The 25982-nt window shown below is 45.2% G+C and overlaps 1 protein-coding gene across 3 annotated transcripts in view; it reads left to right on the top strand.

Moving 5' to 3' along the window:
* Nucleotides 1-2931: 2931 nt before the first annotated feature.
* LOC129711990 (adenylate kinase isoenzyme 1-like) overlaps nt 2932-25982 on the top strand; it is a 91904-nt gene continuing 68853 nt past the window's right edge. For 2 of the 3 annotated variants that reach the window (XM_055660095.1, XM_055660093.1), the window contains exons 1-2: nt 3084-3452; nt 22623-22809. In XM_055660095.1, the coding sequence (XP_055516070.1) occupies nt 3312-3452; nt 22623-22809 (328 nt within the window). In that variant the 5' untranslated portion in view covers nt 3084-3311. The other variant, XM_055660094.1, reaches the window with a different exon arrangement.

Genomic DNA, 25982 nt, shown 5'->3' with positions numbered 1-25982 from the left:
AGGCCTCATCAGCAGTCTCATTAGAATGGGACCAAAGGCAATCAAAGTGTGTTGGAAGCCTCTGCACCACCTCTCAGTACTGGTGAAGGAGGAGCGGGTGTTCCGCAGGTCTGGCTCTAGGTGCTAACATTGGCCTTTTGCGCTACATTTAGAAAGTTATTTTTATTCTGGTATGTGATGCCATCGCATCCTGGAATATGTAAACAGCAGCAATTAAGCTTTTATATATAATCCCGAAACATCCCGAGGCACTTGGACAAAAATGTGACATGGAGCCAGGGGAGAGAGATCAGATAAGTTACGAGAGGCTTGGCCTGTGACGTAAGTCTTATAACACACCTGGAAGGAGGAAGGAGGGAAGTGGTAAAAGGTGGGGAAGATGTTTAAGGAGGAATACCAGAGTGGAGTCCCATGGCAGCCGAAGGGACCACAGCCATGGGAGACACAAAAAAGTGCAGATGCTGGAATCTTGAACAGAACACAAAGCCCTGGAGCAATGCAGCGGGTCAGGCTGAGGGAGTGGGCAGGCAGCATTTTGGATCTGGACCCTTCTTCAGACTGGTGGAGTTGTAGGGAATGAGGAGGGTGGCTGGGTTGGGCAGCACCTCATCTATATCCAACTATTACTTTCCAGGCTTTGCCCAACCTCCACCTCTCCCCCCTACTCCATCAGTCTAAAGAAGGGCCCCAATCTATAACATTGTCTGTCCATTCCCTTCACTGATGCTGCCTGACTGAGTTGCTTCACTGAGTTCCTCCTCAGCAACTCTTGAACCTGTACAGGTGTACAGGAGAGAGAACCGGTAGGCGGCGCGGCTCTGGCCAGCAGCGGCCTCTGCAGCCTGTCCGCGTTTTTATTATTTTTTTGTCTGTGTTTTTATGTAGTTTTTGTTATTTTATGTTGGGGTGTGTGTGTGGGGGGGGGGGGGGTGGGGTGGGAGGGGGGGGGGGAAACTTTTTGAATCTCTCCCTGCACTGGAGACCCGACCTTTTCTCGTCGGGTCTCAGGTGTCGTTGAGGCCGCAACGAGGAGCGGCCTCCAACAGGAAGAAGCCGGGGACTCAGGTGTCGACTCACCATTGCCGTCGCGGAGCTGGCCGAGTCCGGAGCGGTGGAGGAGCGCTGCTGCTGCCGCTGCTGCTGCTGCTGCTACCGGAGAGTCGGAGGCTGCTGCTGCGGGTCTGTGGACGACGGCGCCGGAAGCCCATGGCTCCCTGGAGGGAGACCGCTTCTCAGGGCTCCTGCAACGGCGACTTCTCCCGCCCGAGTTGCGGGGTCGAAGAGCTCCTGGAGCGGGGCCTACATCACTGCACCGCGCGGCTGGAATGGCCGCGGACTTTACGAGCGCACACCGGGGGCTCTAACACCAAGACCCGGTGTGCGACCTCGCACCACCCGGCGTGGCTTTAATGGCCGCGGGACAATCGCCATCGCCAGCCGGGGGCTATGACTTTGACTCTGACATCGGGGGGGGGGAGAGTGCAGTGGAGAGATAAGTTTATTTGGCCTTCCATCACAGCTATGTGATGGATGTTTATGTTAAATGTAATTATGTTGTGTCTGGGGTCTATTTGTGTGTAATGTATGGCTGCAGAAACGGCATTTCGTTTGGACCTCCAGGGGTCCAAATGACAATTAAATTGACTCTTGACTCTTGACTCTTGATAGTGACTGGTCCTCCACAGATACTGACCTCCCCACCATCAAAGGGATCTCTGGGAGGTGTCTTGACCCGAAACATCACCTATTCTTTCTCTCCAGAGATGCTGCTTGACCAGTGGAGTTACTCCAGCATCTTCTTGTGTCTATCTTCAGTGTAAACCAGCATCTGCAGCTCCTTCCCACACATGTTGTGGGTCTGAAGAAGGGTCTCAAACCAAAACGTTCCTTTTCTTCAGAGATGCTGCCAGACCGCAGAGCAACTCCAGCATTTCGTGTCTATCTTTGGACCTATAGGAGGCACAGCCTCAAAAAGGCAGCCAGTAATATCAAAGACCCACACTGCCCTCACCACACTCTCATTTCACTCCTACTATTGGGAAGAAGGTACAGGACTCTGAAAACCATGACCACCATGTTCAAGAATAGCTTCTTTCCGACAACTAAACGCTAACTTCAATGAATATTGACCTCAACTATGAGAACTTTGGGCTCCAAAGTTTTGGGCACCAAAACTTAGGATCTTTTTTTCTACTGGATATTGAGGTTATTAATTTATAGAATGTGTGTTTATTATTAACAATGTGTTTATGTTTACAACCTATTATAATGCTACAGGTAAGAAATTAATTGTTCCGTGGATGGTACATGTGACAATTAAACACTCTTGTAGTGCAGGAAGGAACTGCAGATCCTACATGGAAGATGGTCACAAAATGCTGGAGTAACACGTTGGGTCAGGCAGCATCTCTGGAGAGAAGGGATGGGTCGAGACCCCTCTTCAAACACTCTTGATTCCTACGCACCAGTTTTCATGTTTTCAAGTTTTCAAGAGAGAGTTAGACAGGGCATCTTAATAAGAATAAGGCATCGACCATTTCGGACTAAGATGAGGAAAAACTTCTTCACCCAGAGAGTTGAGAATCTGTGGAATTCTCTGCCACAGAAGGCAGTGGAGGCCAATTCACTGGATGTTTTCAAGAGTGAGTTAGATTTAGCTCTTAAGGCTAAGGGAAGCAAGGGATGAGGGGGGGAGCTAGAACGGGGTACTGATTTTGGGTGATCGTATTGAATGGCGGTGCTGGCTCGAAGGGCCGAATGGCCTAGTCCAGCACCTATTTTCTATGTGTTTATATATGTTCCCTATCGCCCTCCACCGGCCTGATGGCGGCATCTTCTGTTTGCACGCTCCCCACCGCCAAACATTTTATTTTCTGGGTGAATTCTCGACTCGACCAGCGGTGTGAGCGGCTTGTGTGGACAGGAGGCGGCGTTTGGACCCGGCGGGGGCTGGCAGGCGCCTCTCTCATTCACTAGGAAAACAATCATAAACATGAGGGCGGCTGTACGTGCCTCTCAGTCTGACTGACGGATGCAGCGGAAAGGAGGAGGAACAACAACAAAAAAAAACCACCCAGGTAAAGTGTGGCAGCTTGTGAGTTACTGGGAGATTGTGTGAGTGTGGGGGTGGAGGAATAAAGCCCTGGCCGGAGTGGGCAGCTTTTGCAAAGATGTTTTTTTCTCTGCTCCGATTTGTTTAATGAATTGCATTCGGGTGGGTGTGGATGTTGTTGCAGAATTCTCAAGCCAACAAACAGCAAGATCACATCTGAGAGTTTGATGGTGCATCGCCTGCCCCGTGTGTGTCTCGCATGCAAGCGCGCAGTGGGACCAGCGGCGCCGACCCGTGTCAGTATCACTGGCTACTTGCAGCGGCCGCTCACCTGCCCGAAATGAACACGACCGATGCCAAGGATTACTTGTCCAAGCGGGAGATACCGCGGCTCTTCGAGGTAAGACACATGGCTGCAAGACGGGGGAGAGAGCAGCCTCCAGCCTTTACTCAATTTGATTTTAATGATAAAACAACTGAAAACACTATTTATCGCTTGTACCATGGTGGAGACTTAAAAAAAAAAAACTCATTCCAAATGAGCTTTGGAGTTGGGAGATTGTGCTCAGAAACCTGTAGAAACAAGTGACTGGTAAGGGATGTTGCTTTTCCGTTTGAATATTTTTTTTTCTTAACCCTTCATGTGACAGAACCAGGGGCCACAGTTTAAGAATGAGGAGTGAGCCGTTTAGAACGGAGACGAGGAAACACTTTTTCTCAAAGAGAGTTGTGAGTCTGTGGAGTTCTCTGCCTCGGAGGGTGGTGGAGGCCGGTTCTCTGGATACTTTCAAGAGAGAGCTAGATAGGGCTCTTACAGATAGCGGAGTCGGGGGATATGGGGAGAAGGCAGGAACGGGGTACTAATTGGGGATGATCACATTGAATGGCAGTGCTGGCTTGAAAGGCCGAATGGTCTACTCCTGCACCTATTGTCTATCTATTGTTACATATTTTGCTGTGTAAACTATTGATGTTGTAATTCTGGCGCTTTAAATCCCTCTATTTAAATGCTGCAGTCATGAGCAAATCACAAAAGCGCTGGAGGAACTCAGTGGATCAGACAGTATCTGTGGAAGGGAATGGACAGGTGACGTTTCGGACAGGGACCGATCTTCAGACTGATTTGGGGAGGGGTGTGGAGAAAGCTGGAAAAGAGAGGTGGGTGGGACAAAGCCTGGTAAACGATAAGCGAAGATAGAGAGAGAGACACAGAAAGCTGGAGTAACTCAGAGAGGCTGAGGTTTCCACCCGGAACTCCACCGAAGATCTCACCTATTCCTTCTCTCTACATATGCTGTCTGACCCGTTGAGTTACTCCAGCATTTTGTGTCTATCTTCAGTTTAAACCAGCATCTGCAGTTCCTTCCTACACAAATGATAAGCGAATACTGGTTGAGGGGGGGGGGGGGGGGGGGGGGGGGGGGGGGGGGGGGGGGGTAATGAAAGATGGGTGGAGTAAATAACAAAGGTCAGGTTAGGAGAGAAGGGGAAGAAATGAAAAGTCCGAGGGAGGAGAGGAGTATGGATAGAGGGAGAGGAGAAGGAGGGGGAAGGGAAATGGGGGATTTGGAGATGGGCAAATGAGTGTACAGAAGACAGGAAAGGAGCAGGGTGACTGGGATGGTGGGAGATGATCGGAGAAATGTGTGTGCGCTGGGGTGGGGAGGGGATACAGAGGGGGTGGTATAGGAGAGGTTATGAGGAGAAAGCAGGAGAATGGGGTTAGGAGGGAGAGATAGATCAGCCACGATTGAATGGTGGAATGGGGCCAAATGGCCCAATTCTGCTCCTATCACATAACCTTATGAGAGTATTACTTGAAATTGGAGGATTCAAAACTCTGACTGTTTTTGGAGCTCTTCCAGTAAAAGAGAAATTGGATCTTTTTGCAGAATAACAGTGATTCCAGTTTGGGATTTGTCCTATTAAGAAACTGTATGTCTGGGCATGTCAATGTTTGGAACTATGTCAGTACCCTTTATTTATTACAAACAGAATTGTATGTTTTGATAGAATTGAACTGAATGTTTTTTTTGCTGGCAAATCACAGACTGATGCAGCAGAGATAGGGAAAGGGAGGCCATTTGATCCGTCTGCCCGGCCTAATGCCCCTGTTCCACTTCGGAAACCTGAACGGAGGTTGCAGGTGGTTGCCGGAGGTTGCAGGTAGTGGAAGCGGTAGGGAGACTGACAAAAACCTCTGGGAACCGCACGGAAACCTTGGGTGGGGCGCAAAGTCTCCAGAGGTTTCCGTTCAGGTTTCCTAAGTAGGACAGGGGCATAAGTGGGACAGGGGCATTACTCTCTGACAGGGCTCAGCCACTCTAACCCTGTTTGTTCTCTGCGTGTCTGCAGAATAATAATAATAATAATAATAATAATAATTTTATTTATAGAGCACTTTAAAAACAAACATAGCTGCAACAAAGTGCTGTACATCACTAATCATTGACAAAAAAGTTAATACACACCAAAAATAACAATCAAAAGAAATAGTAGGAAAAGACATGTAAAATAAAGAAACATCAAAAACACCACAAACAGAAGCAAAGCCTCAGGCATGGTCAAAAGCCAGGGAGTACAAATGTGTTTTAACACTGGATTTGAAGATGGACAGAGAGGGGGCCTGTCAGAATAATTCTCCTTTGTTTATTCCCCTCTGAATCTTCAGATGACACCTGTTTCTGCCACCCTTTTCAGGCCACAGTGACCTATCAAATGAAAGCCTCCCTCCTCCTCACACATTTGCCTTTGATTGGGAAGATAATTCTCTGCCTCCTCAGCCACTCCACTCCACTGCACTCCGACTCATTAACGTTTTGTACTGATACGAATTTATTTGCAAAAATTTGAATTAATTTCTTTGATAAAATGATCAATATATGCCACTTGTCTTATCTAATAAGTGACGAGGCTGGAGATTTGGCATGGAATTAAATACTTGGAGCAGTTTCTGTCTATGGAGCTGCTTTATGTGTGGTTAACATTTTCCAAGAGCCATTTAAACAAGGCATTGCAGCAACGATGGATAACTGATGTGAGATGCTTTATATCTAGACATTGGCCTGACATAACGACGTTGCGTTTACACTTGGGACTCAGCGGGTCAGGCAGCATCTGAGGAGGGAATGGATAAGTGACGTTTGGGGTCGGGACCATTCTCCAGATATAGACTGGTCCCGTCTGAAGAAGTGCCCTGACCCAAAACGTCGTCTGGTCTATTCCCTCCACAGATGCTGCCTGATCTGCTGAGTTCCTCCAGCACTTTTGATGTTTTGCTCAAGATTCCAGCATCCGCAGTCCCTTGGGTTTAGAGATTGTTTAGAGATGCAGCATGGAAACAGGCCCTTCAGCCCAACAAGTCAATGCCAACCATTGATCACCCATTCTCACTAATTCCATGTTATCCACCTTTTCCCATCCACTCCCTGCACACCCGGGGACAATTTACAGAGGCCAATTATCCAACAAACCCGCACGTCTTTGGGATGTGGGAGGAAACCCACATGATCACAGAGAAAACGTGCAAACTCCATACAGACAGCACCTGAAGTCAGGGTTGAACCCGGATCTCTGGCACTGTGAGGCAGCGGCTTTGCCCACTGTATCTCGGTGTTAACACTCGATTTCAGCCACAGTGTCTCGGTGGTAACACTAGTTTTGTATAAAGCCATGGGGATCATTTTAGCTCTCTGTGTGAAGGGCATCACTTCAAAAGCAATGAGAGGTGAAACGTACGTGTGTTCCTTTTAAAGAGAGGTCCTGAGCAACTATCTGCTTCATCGGAAACCCTTGGACTATCTTTAATCAGACTTTACTAGCCTTTACCTTGCACTAAGCATGATTCCCTTCATCCAGTATCTGTACACTGTGGATGGCTTGATTGTATGCATGTGTAGTCTTTCCGCTGGGAGACAAAAATGCTGGAGAAACTCAGTGGGTGCGGCAGCATCTAAGGAGCGACGGAAATAGGCAACGAAGGAAATAGGCAACTGAGATTGAGTCTTTCCGCTGACTAGATAGCACGCAACAATAGACTTTTCACTGTACCTCGGTGCACGTGACAATAAGAAACTAAAGGTCCTGAGAAATAGCAGGAAATTGAAGCTGGTTGATAATGATATTGTGGATGAGACCATTGGAGCTGGTCGATCTGGAGGATCAAGTAGATGACCAACAGCTGAACTTCATTCAGGATATCGTCCCTTTTGCCCAGGAGGTGTGGTTGTTTACTTCAGAATGGGATCAAGTGGTTTCCCACCACTGGAAGCTCTGGAGTTCCCATTCATTATTACTTGGTGAGCTGCATTGAGGACATGGAGGTCATTGTGCAGAATGGAAAATTGTGTGTGTTCCAAGGAGGCTGGGCAGTGCAGATTTCCAACTGGTGTGTCTTGTTTGCAAGGATTTTCCTTCATCCTTGGTTTGTAAATTAAACATTGCAATTTGTGCATTGGGATAAACACTAGGACTGAGTTGTAATGAGGGATTGGATTGTAAAATTATAATTACCTCGCTGGCTGGTTGAGATCGAAATATCAAATCCTCGCACTGAAATGTGCAGATCAGGGGCCAATATCTTTTGAGGAGATACAACTGATTTCACTAATGGAGATGAGAAATACTTTTTCACACAGGGAGTTGTGAGTCTGTGGAATTCTCTGCCTCAGAGGGTGGTGGAGGCCGGTTCTCTGGATGCTTTCAAGAGAGAGTTAGATAGAGCTCTTAAAGGGAGCGGAGTCGAGGGATATGGGGAGAAGGCAGGAACGGGGTACTGATTGTGGATGATCAGCCATGATTACATTGAATGGCGGTGCTGGCTCGAAGGGCCGAATGGCCTACTCCTGCACATATTGTCTATTAACTTCAGGTAAGAGGGCTCTCCAAGGCAGGGGCGGAAAACCTGGGGGGGCCAGAGGGGACACGTCCCCCCATGTTTTGAGAGGTGGGCAACATCCCCGCCAGGTTAACCTGCCTGGGCTAGCGGGAAATATGGCCAGCGCGGAGAAGCAGCGCTGGTGTCCCGTCAGTCCAGACAGGGCTGTTAGTTAACCCGGTGAGACAGGCACAGTTGAGCTGCATTTAGCGCTGGATTGAGCCTCCCAAGCCTCGCACGTGTGTGTTAGTGTGCGCATGCGCGCGTGGCCGCCAAAAAATTGTGTCCCCCATCCCCTCCATGTTTTGATAGTGAGTTCCATTCTTGCTCCAAGGCATGGAGCGAGGATGCCTGAAAGAGCGAGGGAGTGGTGCGTTTGTTTTAGAGAGAGATAGAGAGTGTATGTGTGTGTGAGGGAGAGAGTGTGGAAAACAGAAAGAGAGAGTGTATGCGTACATAAGGGAGAACAACACAGAGTTTGTGCTTGTGAGAAATGGAGGGTGTGTTTGTTTGTGTGAGAGAGAGAGAGTATATGTTGGAGAGTCAACATAGATATGTAACGGAGAGTTGTGCAGCAGGAGAGAGGGGGTGCCGCACGTACGTAAGAGGAGTGCGAAATAGATGAAGTGAGTGTGACAGAGTGCATATCAGAAGGAAGCAAGAGTGCTCGCAAGAGGAGACGGAATGCATGAAAGATACATATGTGAGAGGGAGAAGATGCAATTGTACCAATCAATCAATCAAGCACTTTATTCATCCCCGAGGGGCAATTTAAAAGGGCGCATTACAGTAGCTTTTAAAAAAAAAAGAAAGAAAGAGACACAATCAACGAAGAGACAAACATTCAAAGCTACTCTCTGCACCGACCGGTCCACCACACGAGCAGTGACCCGGCAAGGATTGGGTTGTCAGCAGCGATACAAATCTAAAGAACACACAAAATGTAACATAAACATAAGAGAGGGAGGAAGAGAGAGAGAGATGGTGAAGGAGATCATCTGCGTCAAGAAAGATTTTTCCCGATGTTGGGGAAGTCCAGAACAAGTGGTCACAGTTTAAGGATAAGGGGGAAATCTTTTAGGACCCAGATGAGAAAAACTATTTTCACACAGAGAGTGGTGAATCTCTGGAATTCTCTGCCACAGAAGGTAGTTGAGGCCAGTTCATTGGCTATATTTAAGAGGGAGTTAGATGTGGATCTTATGGCTAAAGGGATCAGGGGGTATGGAGAGAAGACAGGTACAGGATACTGAGTTGGATGATCAGCCATGATCATATCGAATGGGGGTGCAGGCTCGAAGGGCTGAATGGCCTACTCCCGCACCTATTTTCTATGTTTCTATGTTTCCCTGTCTGTGAAGAAGTGTGCATGTGAGACAGAGAGTGTGCGCAGAGAGAGAGTGCATGTTGGGGACAGTGCGAGTGTGCAAAAGAGAGCAAGAAGGGTTTGTACGTAACTCTGAGATGAGTTGTGCATGTGTGGGGACAGGGTGTGTAAGTGTGAGAGCGGGCGTGTATATGCGGGAGCGAGCGAGGGAGGAGGTGGTGGATGAACGTGTGGGGAATGGAGGGGTACGGATCACATACAGGCAGAGCAGATTAGTTTAGCTTGGCCTCAGGTACAGCACAGACATTGTGGGCTGAAGGGCCTGTGCTGCACTGCTTTACCTTCCAAAGAGTGTGTGTGTGAGAGTTCATCTATGAGAAGGGATTAGATACATAGATAGATACACGAATAGATGATGGATGAATGTGTTCTGATTCAGTCTATCCTGTAACTGTCTGAAGGGTCCTGACCCAAAGTCACCCATCCTTTTTCCTCCAGAGATGCTGCCTGACCCCCCCGAGTTACTCCACCACTTTGTGTCTATCCTTTGGAGCAGTTCGCCCAGCATCTGACCATGTGAGGTGTCAGGTTAGAGGTGCAAGTGTCCACAGAATTCTGTCTACAGAATTATTTTAGCAAAGGAGATGATGTGGGGGTTCACATGAGGAGGACATTATTTAAGGGCGTTCTCTGTACATGCAGCGTACAGTGTAGAAGGCCATGAAAGATCACAAGAAAGTTTGCAACAAGGATGGCGTGCAATAGAGGAAGTATTGAAAGGAAATTATTTTTAAAAAGGAGGTGGAAACATCAGTTAACTGAATCAGGAAATGCTGATAAAGTGGGTAGGATGTTGTAATATATCGTTTCAATAACATTGTGTACAATTGCCACAGGACACTGGAACAGTGAACAGCTATAGTTATTTCACTCCATTGGCCAGTCCAGTCTGCCGTGCAGGCTTTCCTCTGCAGTAGTTTGCAATGAATCATGATGTCCTTCCTGTGGCTTTTTTGATCTGTGGTTTAAGCTCAAGGAAGTCTAAATATTCTCTGAGGCGACTGCAAATGAAATAAGATCCTCAGCGCCCCTTCCAGCACCGAGCTCTGCTGGCCCAAACGGGTGTCTGATAGAATGTGAATTTTCTTGTTTTGTGGCTTATTGTTCAGGCTGAAATATTTGGATTGTAGACGTGCCTTGCGAGTGTCTCCAGGTTTGTGTGCACAGGGGTGACGAGGCTGTAATTATGTGGGCGGATGCAGCAGTCATCTCTGCAGGTCATTGCTGAAGCCAGCACGGTGACGGTGGAGAGAGGGGACATCAGCCAGGACTCTGGCAGAAGAACCGTCCTCCGCTCCTCCACTTAAAGCAGGAGAATTTGAGTATAAGAGCAGGGAGGTTCTACTGCAGTTGTACAGGGTCTTGGTGAGACCACACCTGGAGTATTGCGTACAGTTTTGGTCTCCTAATCTGAGGAAAGACATTCTTGCCATAGAGGGAGTACAGAGAAGGTTCACTAGACTGATTCCTGGGATGGCAGGACTTTCATATGAAGAAACATAGAAACAGAAATTAGGTGCAGGAGCAGGCCATTCGGCCCTTCGAGCCTGCACTGCCATTCAATATGATCATGGCTAATCATCCAACTCGGTATCCTGTACCTGCCTTCTCTCCATACCCCCCGATCCCTTTAGCCACAAGGGCCACATCTAACTCCCTCTTAAATATAGCCAATGAACTGGCCTCAACTACCTTCTGTGGCAGAGAATTCCACAGATTCACCACTCTCTGTGTGAAAAATGTTTTTCTCATCTCGGTCCTAAAGGATTTTCCCCTTATCCTTAAACTGTGACTCCTTGTTCTGGACTTCCCCAACATCGGGAACAACCTTCCTGCATCTAGCAGAAAGACTGGATAGACTCGGCTTGTACACACTATAATTTAGAAGATTGAGGGGGGATCTTATAGAAACGAACAAAATTCTTAAGGGGTTGGACAGGCTAGATACAGGAAGATTATTCCCGATGTTGGGGAAGTCCAGAACAAGGGTCACAGTTTAAGGATAAGAGGGAAGTCTTTTGGGACCGAGATGAGAAAATCATTTTGTACACAGAGAGTGGTGAATCTGTGGAATTCTCTGCCACAGAAGGTAGTTGAGGCCAGTTCATTCGCTGGATTTAAGAGGGAGTTAGATGTGGCCCTTGTGGCTAAAGGGATCAGGGGGTTTGGAGAGAAGGCATGTATGGGATATTGATTTGGATGATCAGCCATGATCATCGAATGGCGGTGCAGGCTCGAAGGGCTGAATGGTCTACTCCTGCACCTATTTTCTATTTTTCTATGAATGCTCCGAGTTACTGAGACCCACAAAATCCCAGTGCAAGGATTGTAACCCTGGCTATCACACACCGAGGAGTTTCATTATCAACGTACAGAGAATTGTAAGCGGGAGAATGCTTTGCTGCAACTCAAACACAGACTTCTAAACACAGTGGATGATTCAAGAAAATTGATCGTTTCCCTTATACCTAACCAGTCCGAAGAAGGGTCTCGACCCGAAACGTCACTCATTCCTTCTCTCCAGAGATGCAGCCTGTCCCGCTGAGTTACTCCAGCATTTTGTGTCTATCTTCGGTTTAAACCAGTTCCTTCCTACACATTTCAGTCACCTGCCTTATTTAGTTTAGTTTAGTGTATATAAGAACTTCCTCTAATGCACACCATCCTTGTTGCGGGCTTCCTTGTGGTCCTTTATAGTACTTCCACGCAGTACTTTGTCTGTTAAGAACCCTCCTCAATGATAAAATTGACCATTCTGTATGTAAAAATTCATGATGCTGACAAATCGGAGAATGATCAAAATTCCTTGTTAAAGAGTCATACAACATGAAAGCAGGCCCTTCGGCCCAATCTTTATCGTCACATGCATAATTACAGTGTGGTACAAGCACAATGACAATATTGTTTACAGCAGCATCACAGGCATGTAGACAGACAACTCACAAAATCAAACGATACATATTTTGTATATATATATATATATATACATACAAAATATGTATCGTTTGATTTTATATATATATATATATACACATACACAAAATAAAGTATACATATATTATATATATATATAATATGTGTGTGTATATATATAATTATATATATAATATGTATAATTTATTTTGTGTGTATGTATATATATATGTATGTGTGCGTGTGTATATTTTATATATATATATATATATATATATATTGTACACAGACACACACACACACACACACATATATATATATATATATATATATAGATCTAGATCTACACATCTATATATATACACACACATATATATATATAATCAGAGAAAAAAACTCAAGTCCCTGTTAGTGCAAGAGGTGGTCTGTTGTTTCGATTGTGGTTGTGACGATCGATTCAAGAATCTGATGATTGTAGGAAAATTGCTGTTCGAAAACAGGACACAAAACACTGTAGCACAAGAACAGGCCCTGTGACCCAAAATGTCTATGCTGAATATTATGTCAGGCTAAACTAATCTCGTCCGCCTTCACACGATCCATGTCCCTTCATTCCCTGTATATCCATGTGCCTGTCTAAAAGCCTTTTGAAAGCCCCTATCATATCTGCTTCCACCACCACACCCTGCAGCGTGCTCCTGTACCTAGTGATGTGGGACTTCAGGCTTTAGTACCTCCTGCCCGATACTAGCAGTGAGTGGAGGGCGTGGCCTGGATGGTGGGATCCTCAATGATAGACACTGCCTTCTTGAGACATTGCCTCGTGTAGATGTTTTCGATTAGTGGGGAGAGCTATGCCCATGACATAATTCAATAATCTATTCATCTCAGCTCTGAATATACTCAACGTCTGAATAGCCACTAACCCCTTGCCTCAAAACAATTTTTCCTCATCTCATGTCTAAATGGTGAGATCTTCCACAACTGGTTCTCTGCTTTTACGCCTTGAGAAAACAGCATCTATTCTGTCAAAGTCTCTTTTTTATTTTCCACTCGGATCACCCCTCATTCTCCCAAACTCTGGTGAGTTTAGACCTTTCTCAATCTCCCGTCAACCCAGGAATAAATACCGCGAACCTCCGCTGCACTGCCTCCTTTTGTTTGGAGAGCAGAACTACAGGCAGGCCTCCAAGTGTGATCTCACCGAAGCCTAGTGCCTCCCTCACCATGCACTCTCTTGTAGTAAAGACACGCCTGCGACTTGTCTTGCTAACTGCCTGCTGTAGCTGCACCCTAATTTCCTGCTGCTTGTGAGCAAGCACACCAAGGCACTTGGCCTTCTGTTCATTCTGCCCCATTGAGGTCTGTTTGTAGCTGTGAAGTTTCTTGGCAGAGATCTCCAGTCTATAGAAGGCAGCTCCCATTTTGGGTTTGAATTGGTGACTGAATCACCTCATAAACTCCAGGGATATATTTGGAAAGCTGTTCCACAGATGGCGAATTATCTTCAGTGTCGCAGAGATAAAAGTGATAATTGAGAAGAATGACTATGATAATCCTTGCTCAGCAGTACTCGACAACAAACATTATCTTTGCAGCATACAACAAGTAAACAGTCCCTTTGGCCCAACTTGTGCACAATGACCAAGATGCCCCATCTAAGCTGGTCCCGTTTGTCTGCATTTGACCCATATCCCTCTAAACCTTTCCTATCCATGTTCCTGTCCAAATGTCTTAGTATCTTAGATGGGGCATCTTAGTGCTCTTTCCTCTGGCAGCTCATTCCACATACCCACCACCATCTATGTGGAAAAAGTTGCCCCTTGGGTTTCTATTGAATCTTTCCTTTCTCACCTTCAACTTGTGTCCTCTAGTTCTTGATTCCCCTATTTTTTTTTTTTTTTTTTTTTTTTTTAATTAGAAGTACGGTAAATTACAATCCTACACAACACATATATCTTAATACATTTTTTGTACGCTTCATTTTTTTTGAGCTTTAAGAAAAAGGTAGAAGTAAGGAAAGTAAAGAAAGTGCAAGAGAGTCGTGCAGTGCAAGAGTGTTGGGAAAAGAAAGCCCCTTAGGAAAGAAGTTAGAGAAGGAAGTAAAGTGAGAAAATAGACCCTAGAAAAGAAAGAAAAAGAAAATAGGACCAATCGCTCTATTATAACATTAAACTCCGCAGAAAGGGGATTACCAACCAAGTCTGTTTTTGTTATTTTACCTCCCGTTGGTCCTGATACCACTTATTTATAAGTTTGTTTTTTTTTTAGGTTGCAGCCTCATACTTGTAATAGGTCCAGAAACATAGACCACGTCTTTTGGAATTGGTCTGCTTTACCTGCTAGGAGGAATTCCCCTATAATGGGATAAATGTGAGGTATTTTGGTGGCAAAAACAGGAGATGCAGACTATTATCTAAATGCAGGCCGTTTAGGAAAAGGGTCTTGGCAACGACCAGGGTGTCATGGTACACCAGTATTGCGTACATGCAGGTGCAGCAGGCAGTGAAGAAAGCGATGGTATGTTAGCATTCATAGCAAAAGGATTTGAGTATAGGAGCAGGGAGGTTCTACTGCAGCTGTACAGGGTCTAGGTGAGACCACACCTGGAGTATTGCGTACACTTTTGGTCTCCAAATCTGAGGAAGGACATTATTGCCATAGAGGGAGTGCAGAGAAGGTTCACCAGACTGATTCCTGGGATGTCAGGACTTTCATATGAAGAAAGACTGGATAGACTCGGCTTATACTCGCTAGAATTTAGGAGATTGTGGGGGATCTTATAGAAACTTACAAAATTCTTAAGGGGTTGGACAGGCTAGATGCAGGAAGATTGTTCCCGATGTTGGGGAAGTCCAGGACAAGGGGTCACAGCTTAAGGATAAGGGGGAAATCCTTTAAGACCGAGATGAGAAAAACATTTTTCACACAGAGAGTGGTGAATCTCTGGAACTCTCTGCCACAGAGGGTAGTTGAGGCCAGTTCATTGGCTATATTTAAGAGGGAGTTAGATGTGGCCCTTGTGGCTAAAGGGATCAGGGGGTATGGAGAGAAGGCAGGTACTGGATACTGAGTTGGATGATCAGCCATGATTATATTGAATGGCGGTGCAGGCTCAAAAGGCCGAATGGCCTACTCCTGTACCTATTTTCTATCTATGTATCTATACCCTGAGGAAAACGGCTCTGTGTATTCACTCTATCTATCCCTTTATGATGTTATACACTTCTATAAGCCCAGCCTCCTAGGAATCAAGTCCTAAGCCTGCCCAACTCTCTCCCTGCTGCTCAAGCTCTCGGTCCTGACAACATCCTTGTAAATTATTGCACTTCTTCAAATTCAATGGCATCTCAGATTCAGATTCAATTTTAATTGTCAGTGTACAGTACAGAGACAACGAAATGCATTAAGAGACAACGAAATGCATTAGAGACAACGAAATGCATTAAGAGACAACGAAATGCATTAGAGACAACGAAATTGAGAGAGTTGTATTCTGTGTGTGCTGCTTTTTCCTCCTACATCCCAAACATGGGTGGGATGTTGGGCTAACAAGCCACTGTAATGGTGGCAGAATCAGGGGGGGCTTTGATTGAAATGTGTGGAGAGTAGGATGTTGCCCGGCCTTGCGGGCTTGAGTGACAGGGAGAGGTTGGATAGGTGGGGAGCATTTTCTTTGGAACGTAGGAGGCTGAGGGGTGACTTTGTGGAGATGTACAGTTTATCAGTGGCACGGATAAAGTGAATGCTCACGGTCTTTTTCCCCTATGATAGAGATTTGTAAAACTGCAGGGCGCAGGCTTCAGGTGAGCGGGGAGAGATTCAAGAGGGAACCACAGGGGAAACCTTTTCACTCGGAGAGTACTCCGTATGTGGAACGAGCTGTCAGAGGAAGCTATAGTGGTGGATACAAGTACGGCTTTTAAAAGACATTTGGAGAGATATGTGGCTAGGAGGGGTTTAAAAACAATAAAAACCAGACTGATTCCTGGGATGTCAGGACTGGCTTATGAAGAAAGACTGGATAGACTTGGTTTATACTCTCTAGAATTTAGGAGATTGAGAGGGGATCTTATAGAAACTTACAAAATTCTTAAGGGGTTGGACAGGCTAGATGCAGGAAGGTTGTTCCCGATGTTAGGGAAGTCCAGGACAAGGGGTCACAGCTTAAGGATAAGGGGGAAATTCTTTAAAACCGAGATGAGAAGAACTTTTTTCACACACAGAGTGGTGAATCTCTGGAACTCTCTGCCACAGAGGGTAGTTGAGGCCAGTTCATTGGCTATATTTAAGAGGGAGTTAGATGTGGCCCTTGTGGCTAAGGGGATCAGGGGGTATGGAGAGAAGGCAGGTACGGGATACTGAGTTGGATGATCAGCCATGATCATATTGAATGGCGGTGCAGGCTCGAAGGGCCGAATGGCCTACTCCTGCACCTAATTTCTATGTTTCTATGTTTCTAAAACATAGAAAATAGGTGCAGGAATAAGCCATTTGGCCCTTCGAGCCAGCACCGCCATTCAATATGATCATGGCTGATCATCCAAAATCAGTACCCTGTTCCTGCTTTCTCCCCAAACCCTGTTTCCGTTAGCCCTAAGAGCTAAATCTAACTCTTTCGTTAATACATTTGGAGGGAAATGGATCAAATGCTGGCAAATGGGACTAGCCGAATGTGCCAATTTGGTCGGCATGGGCACTGGGTGGAAAGACCTGTTTCCGTTCCGTGTGACCCTGATTTGATCAGTAGCAGATTTAACTTAATACGGAGAAGCATGAAATAGTTTTGGCCTAAGGAATAAAAATACTGTAAAGAGTCATTGTTCTGAAGTGCGTGTAAGGAAAAGGGGATCTGGGTGTACCCGTGCAGAGGTCTTTGAAAGTGACAGAGCTCGTTGATCAGTCGTTAATAAACCGGTTGTTCATGAATGGAGCAAGGCAGTGTCAAAGAAGGGAGGCTCTGTTCTACCTGTATACAGCTCTGGTTAGACCACAGTGGGAATATTGTATTCGGCTCTGAATGCAAAGCTTCAAGAGAAGGTAACAGTAGATTAACGGGAACTGATTCAGGGATGGAGACAGAAGGAAATGCAGAAGCTGCAATCTTGAGCAAAAACAATCAAATTCATATCACAGACAGACACAACATGCTGGTGTAACTCAGAGGGGCAGGCAGCATCTCTGGAGAGAAGGAATGGGTGACTTTTTGGGTCTTCTTCTGAAGACGGGTCTCGACCCGAAACGTCACCCATCCCTTCTCTCCGGAGATGCTGCCTGTCCTGCTGAGTTACTCCAGCATCTTGTATCTATCTTTGGTTGAAACCAACATCTGCAGTTCCTTCCTACACAAAATTCATATCACAGTCGCCCTGGATCAAGAGCAAGCATTTATACTATCTTCCCCTCCTGCCCCCGGCACAATGAACTGCCTGTGTTACACACTCCTGCTCACTGCTCCTGATGAGCTTCCCCTTGTGGAGTGTGTCCTGATACAGCGAGATTTACCTCATTTAACACTGTGGGATTCACCTATCTGTGCTCACCTTCTTATCTGCGACTAATTCTGCTTTCAATTAATTAGTTTCCTAATCACAGGCAGCATTGATTACAGCACCTGTTGCTTTCAAACGAAAGACTTACTCCTCATGTAAAAGTATCATTGTGGTGTTTGGATCACAGAGGATGCTACATGTGTTTGCTTTATTATTATTATTATCTTGAATAGAATTTTACAAACTGCACAATCCTGCCTGATTGCATTGAAGCAAGATTTAGACCCCAATGCACAGACTTGCAGAGTGCCCACGTACTCTGGTAGACATACACTAATGCTCCTGCACCCAACACAGTTCCACCAAAGCACAAGGTACAATAACCTGAATGTACATGTATACATCTAGTCCCATAGTACTGGGACCTCAGGCACTTGAACCCCAATGTGAGGCATTGAACATGCTGCTGCCATTTAACACCGCATCTGCCGACATGTACATTGGGGTTCCAGTGCCCGAGGTCCCGGTACTATGGGACTAGATGGCGTCTTGGTGCAAAGCACAATAAAACCATTCCCGATTATTATTATTATTTTTTTAATTTTAAAAATATTTTTATTTATTAGTACAGTATATTACAGTAGTACAAGCCACATATATCTTATTACATTTATTGTACCCCTTCATTTTTTAAGCTTTAAGGAAAGATAGAAATAAAGAAAGTAGAGAAAGTGAGAGAGAGTTGTGTTAGTGCAAAAGAGTGATCAATTAAAAAAAAAAAACAATAGTTAGGGGAAAAAAGTTAAGAAATAGACCATAGAATAGAAAGAAAAAGAACCAAAAGCTCTATTATGAAAACCGCGCAAAAGGGATATACCAACTTCGTATTTTTCATCCCCCCCCCTTACCAGATCCTGACACCATTTATTTTTTAAAGTACTGATGCACCTTATACTTGTAGTAAGTCGAGAAATGCAGACCATGTCTTTTGGAAGTGGTCATTGAAGATTATTTAATTGTTGTATGTACCTGCCGTGGAACTATGAAATTCTTCCTTGCTCTAGCTTAACCCGCCTGTAAATACAATTACACACAGATGAATATATAATGAATTAATACCAGTAATACTAGGTAACCATGATGGTGCAGAATCAAAGTCTAGTGCAATCAAAGACACAGACTGTAGAAGATTATAACCATATAACAATTACAGCACGGAAACAGGCCATCTCGACCCTTCTAGTCCGTGCCGAACACGTATTCTCCCCTAGTCCCATATACCTGCGTTCAGACCATAACCCTCCATTCCTTTCCCGTCCATATAACTATCCAATTTATTTTTAAATGATAAAAACGAACCTGCCTCCACCACCTTCACTGGAAGCTCATTCCACACAGCTACCACTCTCTGAATAAAGAAGTTCCCCCTCATGTTACCCCTAAACTTCTGTCCCTTAATTCTCAAGTCATGACCCCTTGTTTGAATCTTCCCTACTCTCAGTGGGAAAAGCTTATCCACGTCAACTCTGTCTATCCCTCTCATCATTTTAAAGACCTCTATCAAGTCCCCCCTTAACCTTCTGCGCTCCAAAGAATAAAGACCTAACTTGTTCAACCTTTCTCTGTAACTTAGTTGCTGAAACCCAGGCAACATTCTAGTAAATCTCCTCTGTACTCTCTCTATTTTGTTGACATCCTTCCTATAATTAGGCGACCAAAATTGTACACCATACTCCAGAATTGGCCTCACCAATGCCTTGTACAATTTTAACATTACATCCCAACTTCTATACTCAATGCTCTGATTTATAAAGGGCAGCACACCAAAAGCTTTCTTTACCACCCTATCTACATGAGATTCCACTTTCAGGGAACTGCACAGTTATTCCCAGATCCCTCTGTTCACCTGCATTCTTCAACTATAGTTCAATTATAGTTGCTGAGGTTAGTGTTGCACAGTGTTCCAAAGTCTGATGGTTGCTGGGAAGAAGCTGTTCTTGAACCTGGTTGTCATTATTTCAGGGCTCCTGTATCATCTTCCCGATGGCAGTAGTGAGATGAGAGTGCGGCCAAGGTGGTGTGGGTCTTTGATATTGGCTGCCTTTTTCAGACACACTTTCTGTCGATCATTTCGATGGTGGGGAGGTCGGTACCTGTGATGGACCAGGCAATGTCTAATACTCTCTCCTGTCTCCTTCGTTCCTGAGTGTTTGCCGTAAAGCAACCAGCCAGTGTGTATGGATCTACTGGCATTCAAAGGGAGAGAAAAGGTCCCTCTAGCCATCATGCTGTGCCGTAAAGATTCGATAGATCGGAGGAGAGCAGAGGTGTGGGGTGGTTGGGATGTGGTTTTGCGCAGTTCCTGGTGCTCGTTCTCTGGTTTGAGTGTAGAAAAATGCTGGCAAAACAAGGAAATGGACTTCAATCAGAAACGTTGAATAGTAACTTTATGCTTTAAGATAAAAGAGTTGGCAACAGCAATTGAGTACATCCATCCTCTGAATGACAAGGCAGCAGGCCATTCTGCCCATCTAGTCGGCATGGTGGCGCAGCGGTAGAGTTGCTGCCTTACAGCGCTTGCAGCACTGGAGACCCGGGTTCGATCCTGACTACGGGTGCTGTCTGTACGGAGTTTGTACGTTCTCCCCGTGACCACTGGGTTTTCTCCAAGATCTTCGGTTTCCTCTCACACTCCAAAGACGTACAGGTTTGTATGTAAATTGGCTTGGTATATGTGTAAATGGTTTCTAGTGTGTAGGACAGTGTTAGTGTGTGGGATATAGCTGGTCGGTGCGGACTTGTTGGGCCGAAGGGCCTGTTCCCTCGCTGTAAGTCTAAACTGGTCTATGATGGTGCTTGGTCTCTCCATGTGCAGGACCCGTGTGAGAACGCAGGTTATCTTGTGCCAGTGACTTCCTGCTACAAGGCACTACCAGCTGACAAAGCCTCTCTCCCAACCTACCTGATAATAAGCTTGCTGTACGCAGGCAGTGAATCTGCCACTTAACTCCTGTGCTAATCAGTATCCTCTGTCAACCCCCCAACCCCACAATGGATAAATCTGTCAGCGGAAAGTTTAGGCTGTGTAACAGGTCGGAAAACAATCAGACCTCAGCACAATGCATAACTCACATCAGTGGCTCTTCCCTTCGAATCCCTTCCCCATTCCCTGAATGTGATTTAGGTCAATGTTAGCCCAGAGCAGTAATTAAAAAAAAATTTTAAAAATGTTGTAGATGATGGACTTCTGAAATAAAATGCAAGAATACTAGAAATACTCGACTAGCCAGGCAGTATCTGTAGAGAGAGAAACCGAATTGTCAATTTGGATCATAAAGTTGTCAACTTGAAACATTCACATAACATAGAATATAGACCAGGAACATAATGTCTACACCAAACAGGAGGCAAAATAAACAAAGCTCCTCTAGCTGCACATGATCCATATCCCTCCATTCCCTGCATATCCATGTGTCTATCACCAAGCCACTATCGTATCTGCCTCCAACACCACCCAAGGCAGTGCATTCCCGGCACCCTCCACCCTCTTTATATCTCCTTTAAACTTTACCCTTCCCACCTTAAAGCTATCTATGCCTTCTAAATCTCTGACATTTCCACCCTGGGAAGAATGGTTTTCTTTAGAGATACAGCAAGGGAACAGTCCCTTCAGCTGACTGAGTCCATGCCAACCATCGATCACATGAGTTCCGTGCTATTCCAGTTTCGCATTCTGTCCCTACCCACTAGGGGCAATTTACAGAGGCCAAATAACCTATAATCTATCACTTCTTTGGGATGTGGGAGGAAACATGATTCATGTCTCTGCTGACTCTTTGGAGGAGCCCTCCTGTCCTGGACCTTGTGATATGTAAAGGTTTGCAACATTTCGAGGGCTTGAGCTTCAGGGAGAGGTTGAGCAGGCTAGAACGTTATTCCTTGGGGCACAGGAGGATAAGGGATACATCTTCTGGAGGTGTATAAAATTATGAGGAGATTAGATAAGGTGACTTTTTTTTCCCCCAGGGTAGGGAAATCAAGAACTAGAGGCATAGATTTAAGGTGAGAGGGGAAATATTTAAGGGGCAACTCTATCACACAAGAGGGTGGTGGGCATACGGAACGAGCTGCCAGAGGAAGTAATTGAGTCTGGGACAATAGCGACATTTAAAAGACACTTGGACAGGTACATAATAAGAAAGGTTTAGGGGGGTATGTGCCAAATGGGGGCAAATGAGACTAGTATAGATGGGGCATGTTTGTTCATCAGTATCATCAAGGATCCACACCATCCTGGCCACAAACTCATCACCCCGCTACCTTCAGGTAGAAGCTACAGGAGCCTGAAGACTGCAATGACCAGGTTCAGGAATAGCTACTTCCCCACAGCCATCAAGCTATTAAACTTGGTTCGGACAAAACTTTGAACATGAATAGCCCATTAATAGCCCATTATCTGTTTATTTGCACTTTATCAGTTTATTTATTCATGTGTGTATATATTTATATAATGGGATATGGACACACTGATCTGTTCTGTATTCATGCCTACTATGTTCTGTTGTGATGAAGCAAAGCAAGAATTTCATTGTCCTGTCAGGGACATATGACAATAAACTCTCTTGAATCTTGAATCTAGTTGGCATGAATGAGGTGGGATGAAGGGCCTGTTTCCTTAGCTCTAAGACTCTAATTGGAAGCAGCATGGACTGTTTGGTCCAGAAGAATAAAGCCTTCGCCGTATCAATGTGTTAAGGCTATTGGACACGGAAGGGAAATATTCTGAAGGGATTCAAGGCAGATGAAGAACTAAACTGAATTAGACTGAATCCATTTGTATTTAAACTGTGCCCCTGTCTTTTCGTTGATCACAGTTGCTTACCCTTTGCTTCCTACCCACAGAGCATGTTGACGGGACTGATGTACTATCGGCCAGAGGATCCGATCGAGTATCTGGAGGGATGTTTGCAGAGGGTGCGGGAACTCGGAGGGCCAGAGAAAGTGAAGTGGGACACCTTCATCCCACAGGAACGCCGGCCATTGCCTCCCATCAACGGCGGCCCAGGCAAGAAGCCAATATTTCGGACAGGTGAATGAGCAAAACAATTCATCTTCATTTGCAACTAAAGGGATTGATCCGAATCTACTTTGGAAGGGCTGCTGCTGGTGCCGATATGGTAGTTTGAATGATAGGGAGAATTATAGAAATGGGTTGTAGCTGGGAGCTGCAGCTAAATCATTTGGAACTGGTTAAAGGGCCAGTCCTTTAGAGGGTGCCTTTTCATTCTTGGTTGGCTGGAAAAGGAGGGTGTCATAACATGGAGACAGGCTATTCAGCCCATCTAGTCCATGCCAGCGATCAATCATCCATTTGCACTAATCTCATTTTATTTTATCCGCAGTCCCACCAGCTTTTCCCGCAAGATTTTACCACTCACCTTCACAATTAGGGCTTTCTACAGTGGCCAATAAAGCCAACAGCTTACGCATCATTGGTATTGTGAGATTCAACTATCACAAATGCTCTTGAGACAAATTCAGGCAAAGAAGTGTTTTTATTAATTTCATATTCTGCATAATAGGTGCCTCTCTTTTGATGTCCCCTAGAGGCACACAAACATGGAGATTGTATCTATCTTTTATACCTTTCTTCACTATGGTCACTACCTCATGTCTCCCCATCGAGCTTCTGCCAATCAGAACACTAAGGTTTATATTCCCACGGGAACGTCTCGGAACGTCTCCTGACGTCAAAGACTCCTAAGGCTTCTGCTGAAGTTTCTATCTGTTTGCTACTTTTTATCTAGAATTTCTCTCTGTTCTGTATATTGTTACTTTCTTCTACCAGCAGTCTGGCTTCTGCTGACACCTTATTTCTTTCTAAGTTATATTTTTCAGAGTTCTAGTATAAATCAACCATCCCTATTAACCCTTTTCTCACAATCCACCATTTTTCTTTTTGCTACGCATCTTTTGATTTATACTATATCTTCCTTTTCTAGTGCTAGCAGCAGATTCTTCGCCTCCCTTTCCTCCTCTCGCTAGTCATACTGTGTTCTGAAGGCCATCAATACGGCGCTGTTCTTTGTCAGGGCTGTCTCTATCAATCGCTGAGCCAGACCCCGTGCGCAGGGAATGATACAACATCCGAATAGGCACAAAGTCAATGGTTCCTTCCCTTCACGCACAGTCCATGGGCTGATATTGTCCGGTGGGGCCTCCATAGGACCCTTAAATCGGCTTGCATGTGTCCACCCTTTTTCTTTTGTTCGTACTGCTGTCTCGGTGAATAATAACACAAGGTAGGGTCCAGTCCACCTAGGTTGCAGCTTTTCTTCCTTCCATGATTTTACAAGATCCCAGTTCTCTGCTTTCACAGAATGGATTGGCAAGTCGAGATGGGGACTCTGTGCCAGCAGCCCCTTGGTTTTTAATTCTGTAATAGAACGAGATACTGCCAGTAAACAGTTCCTTAAGAAAACATCACTACCATGGTGGGTATTCCTTCTATCTTTCCCAAATAATAAAGACCTAACTTGCTCAACCTTTCTCTTATCTTAGTTGCTGAAACCCAGTCAACATTCTAATTGATCTCCTCTGTACTCTCTATTTTGTTAACCTTTTTCCTATAATTATGCCTACCAAAATTATACACCATACTCCACAATTGACCTCACCAATACCTTGTACAATTTAACATTACAACCCAACTTCTATACACAATGCTCTGATTTATAAAGGCCAACACACCAAAATCTTTCTTTACCATCCTTTCTACACGAGATTCCACCTTCAGGGAATTATGCACAGTTATTCCTAGATCCCTCTGTTCAACTTCATTCCTCAATTCACAATCATTTACCATGTAAGTCTAATTTGAATTTGTCCTGCCAAGATGTATCACCTCACACTTATCAACATTAAACCCATCTGTCATGTTTCAACCCACTCTTCCAAATGACCTAAATCTCTCTGTACATTTTTTAAATCTACTTAATTATTCACAACACCACCTATCTTAGTATCATCTACATACTTCTTAATCTATTTGATTATTCAGCATCTGCAGTTCCTTCTTAAACAATCTGTTGGAGGAACTCAACGTGTTGAGCAGCATCTGCGGAGGGGGAAAGGAATAGTTGACATTTTGGGTTGAAAGCGACCACCCACATGTTGCTCTCCCAGATGTCACATTTCCCCAGTTGCTGCTGTTCTCCCCCCCCTCCCCAATAATCCTCCCACTGTATATTTCCTCGCATGTATCTACCCTTTGATACGTTAACGAACTTGTGATGTATCGATGAATTAGCAGTGAAAACGGAGCCAGTGGTAGGAAACGGGAAGCTCTCTGTGAAAGGAGAAGTGGAGCGTAAACTGTGACCTGTGATCACGTTGGCTTTGTGCCAAAGACAGAACCTGTTACCGGTAGCAGATTGATTTTGGCAGGGAGTGGTAAACAGGTGGATGCAGCTGACCCACGATCACCCACGAAACGTTGAGAACATTAAACTGGTCTGTAGCATCATCGGTCAGAATCGGGGGGGGGTGGGGGTGCAGCTGTAGTGGGGGAAGTATCCATCCACAGGGGGTAGAAATGTCTTCCATTCGTTTCCCACTGTGACCATAGAGTGCTCCACCACCTCAAGCACTTGCCAACCCTTCCTCCTCAACCACCACGAAGGACAATGGCTGCAGGACTGTGGGCTACCACCACCTATAGATTCCTCTCCAAGGCACCTACAGTAGTCGAAAGTTCATTGTCAGACCAGACTTACCACCATTGACACCATCTACACTTCACATTGTCTTGGAAAAGCAGCCAACATAATCAAAGACTTGCCCCACCCTAGTTTCCCCCCCCCCCACCCCACCCCACCCACCCACCTGCTCTCATCCAGCACGAGGTACAGAAGCTCGACAGTACACACCAGACTCAGGAACCGTTTCTTCCCCTCTGTTGTCAGACTTCTGAACGATTCTTCCAAAACTGTCCAATTCACCTCGACCCTATAGTGGACATTGGACTTTGTCTCTGCAACTGGTGCACGATAATGCTGAGAACTATATTCTGTGCTCTGTTTCTTCCCCTTTGCTCGACCTATTGTACTTGAGTTTGGTTTGTTTGTATTTATGTGTGATATTTTCTGCCCTGCCTGGATAGCATGCAAAGCAAATCTTTTCACTGTACCTAGGTACATGCGACAATAACAAACAAACCTATAACACACCAATAAATATACGATCAATAATGCATTAAATTAA

Source organism: Leucoraja erinacea, chromosome 31 (assembly GCF_028641065.1).
Source record: "Leucoraja erinacea ecotype New England chromosome 31, Leri_hhj_1, whole genome shotgun sequence".
NCBI classification, from domain to species: domain Eukaryota; kingdom Metazoa; phylum Chordata; class Chondrichthyes; order Rajiformes; family Rajidae; genus Leucoraja; species Leucoraja erinaceus.
The sequence above is the reverse complement of the archived record's forward strand: the minus strand, read 5'-3'. Positions and strand labels throughout refer to the sequence as shown.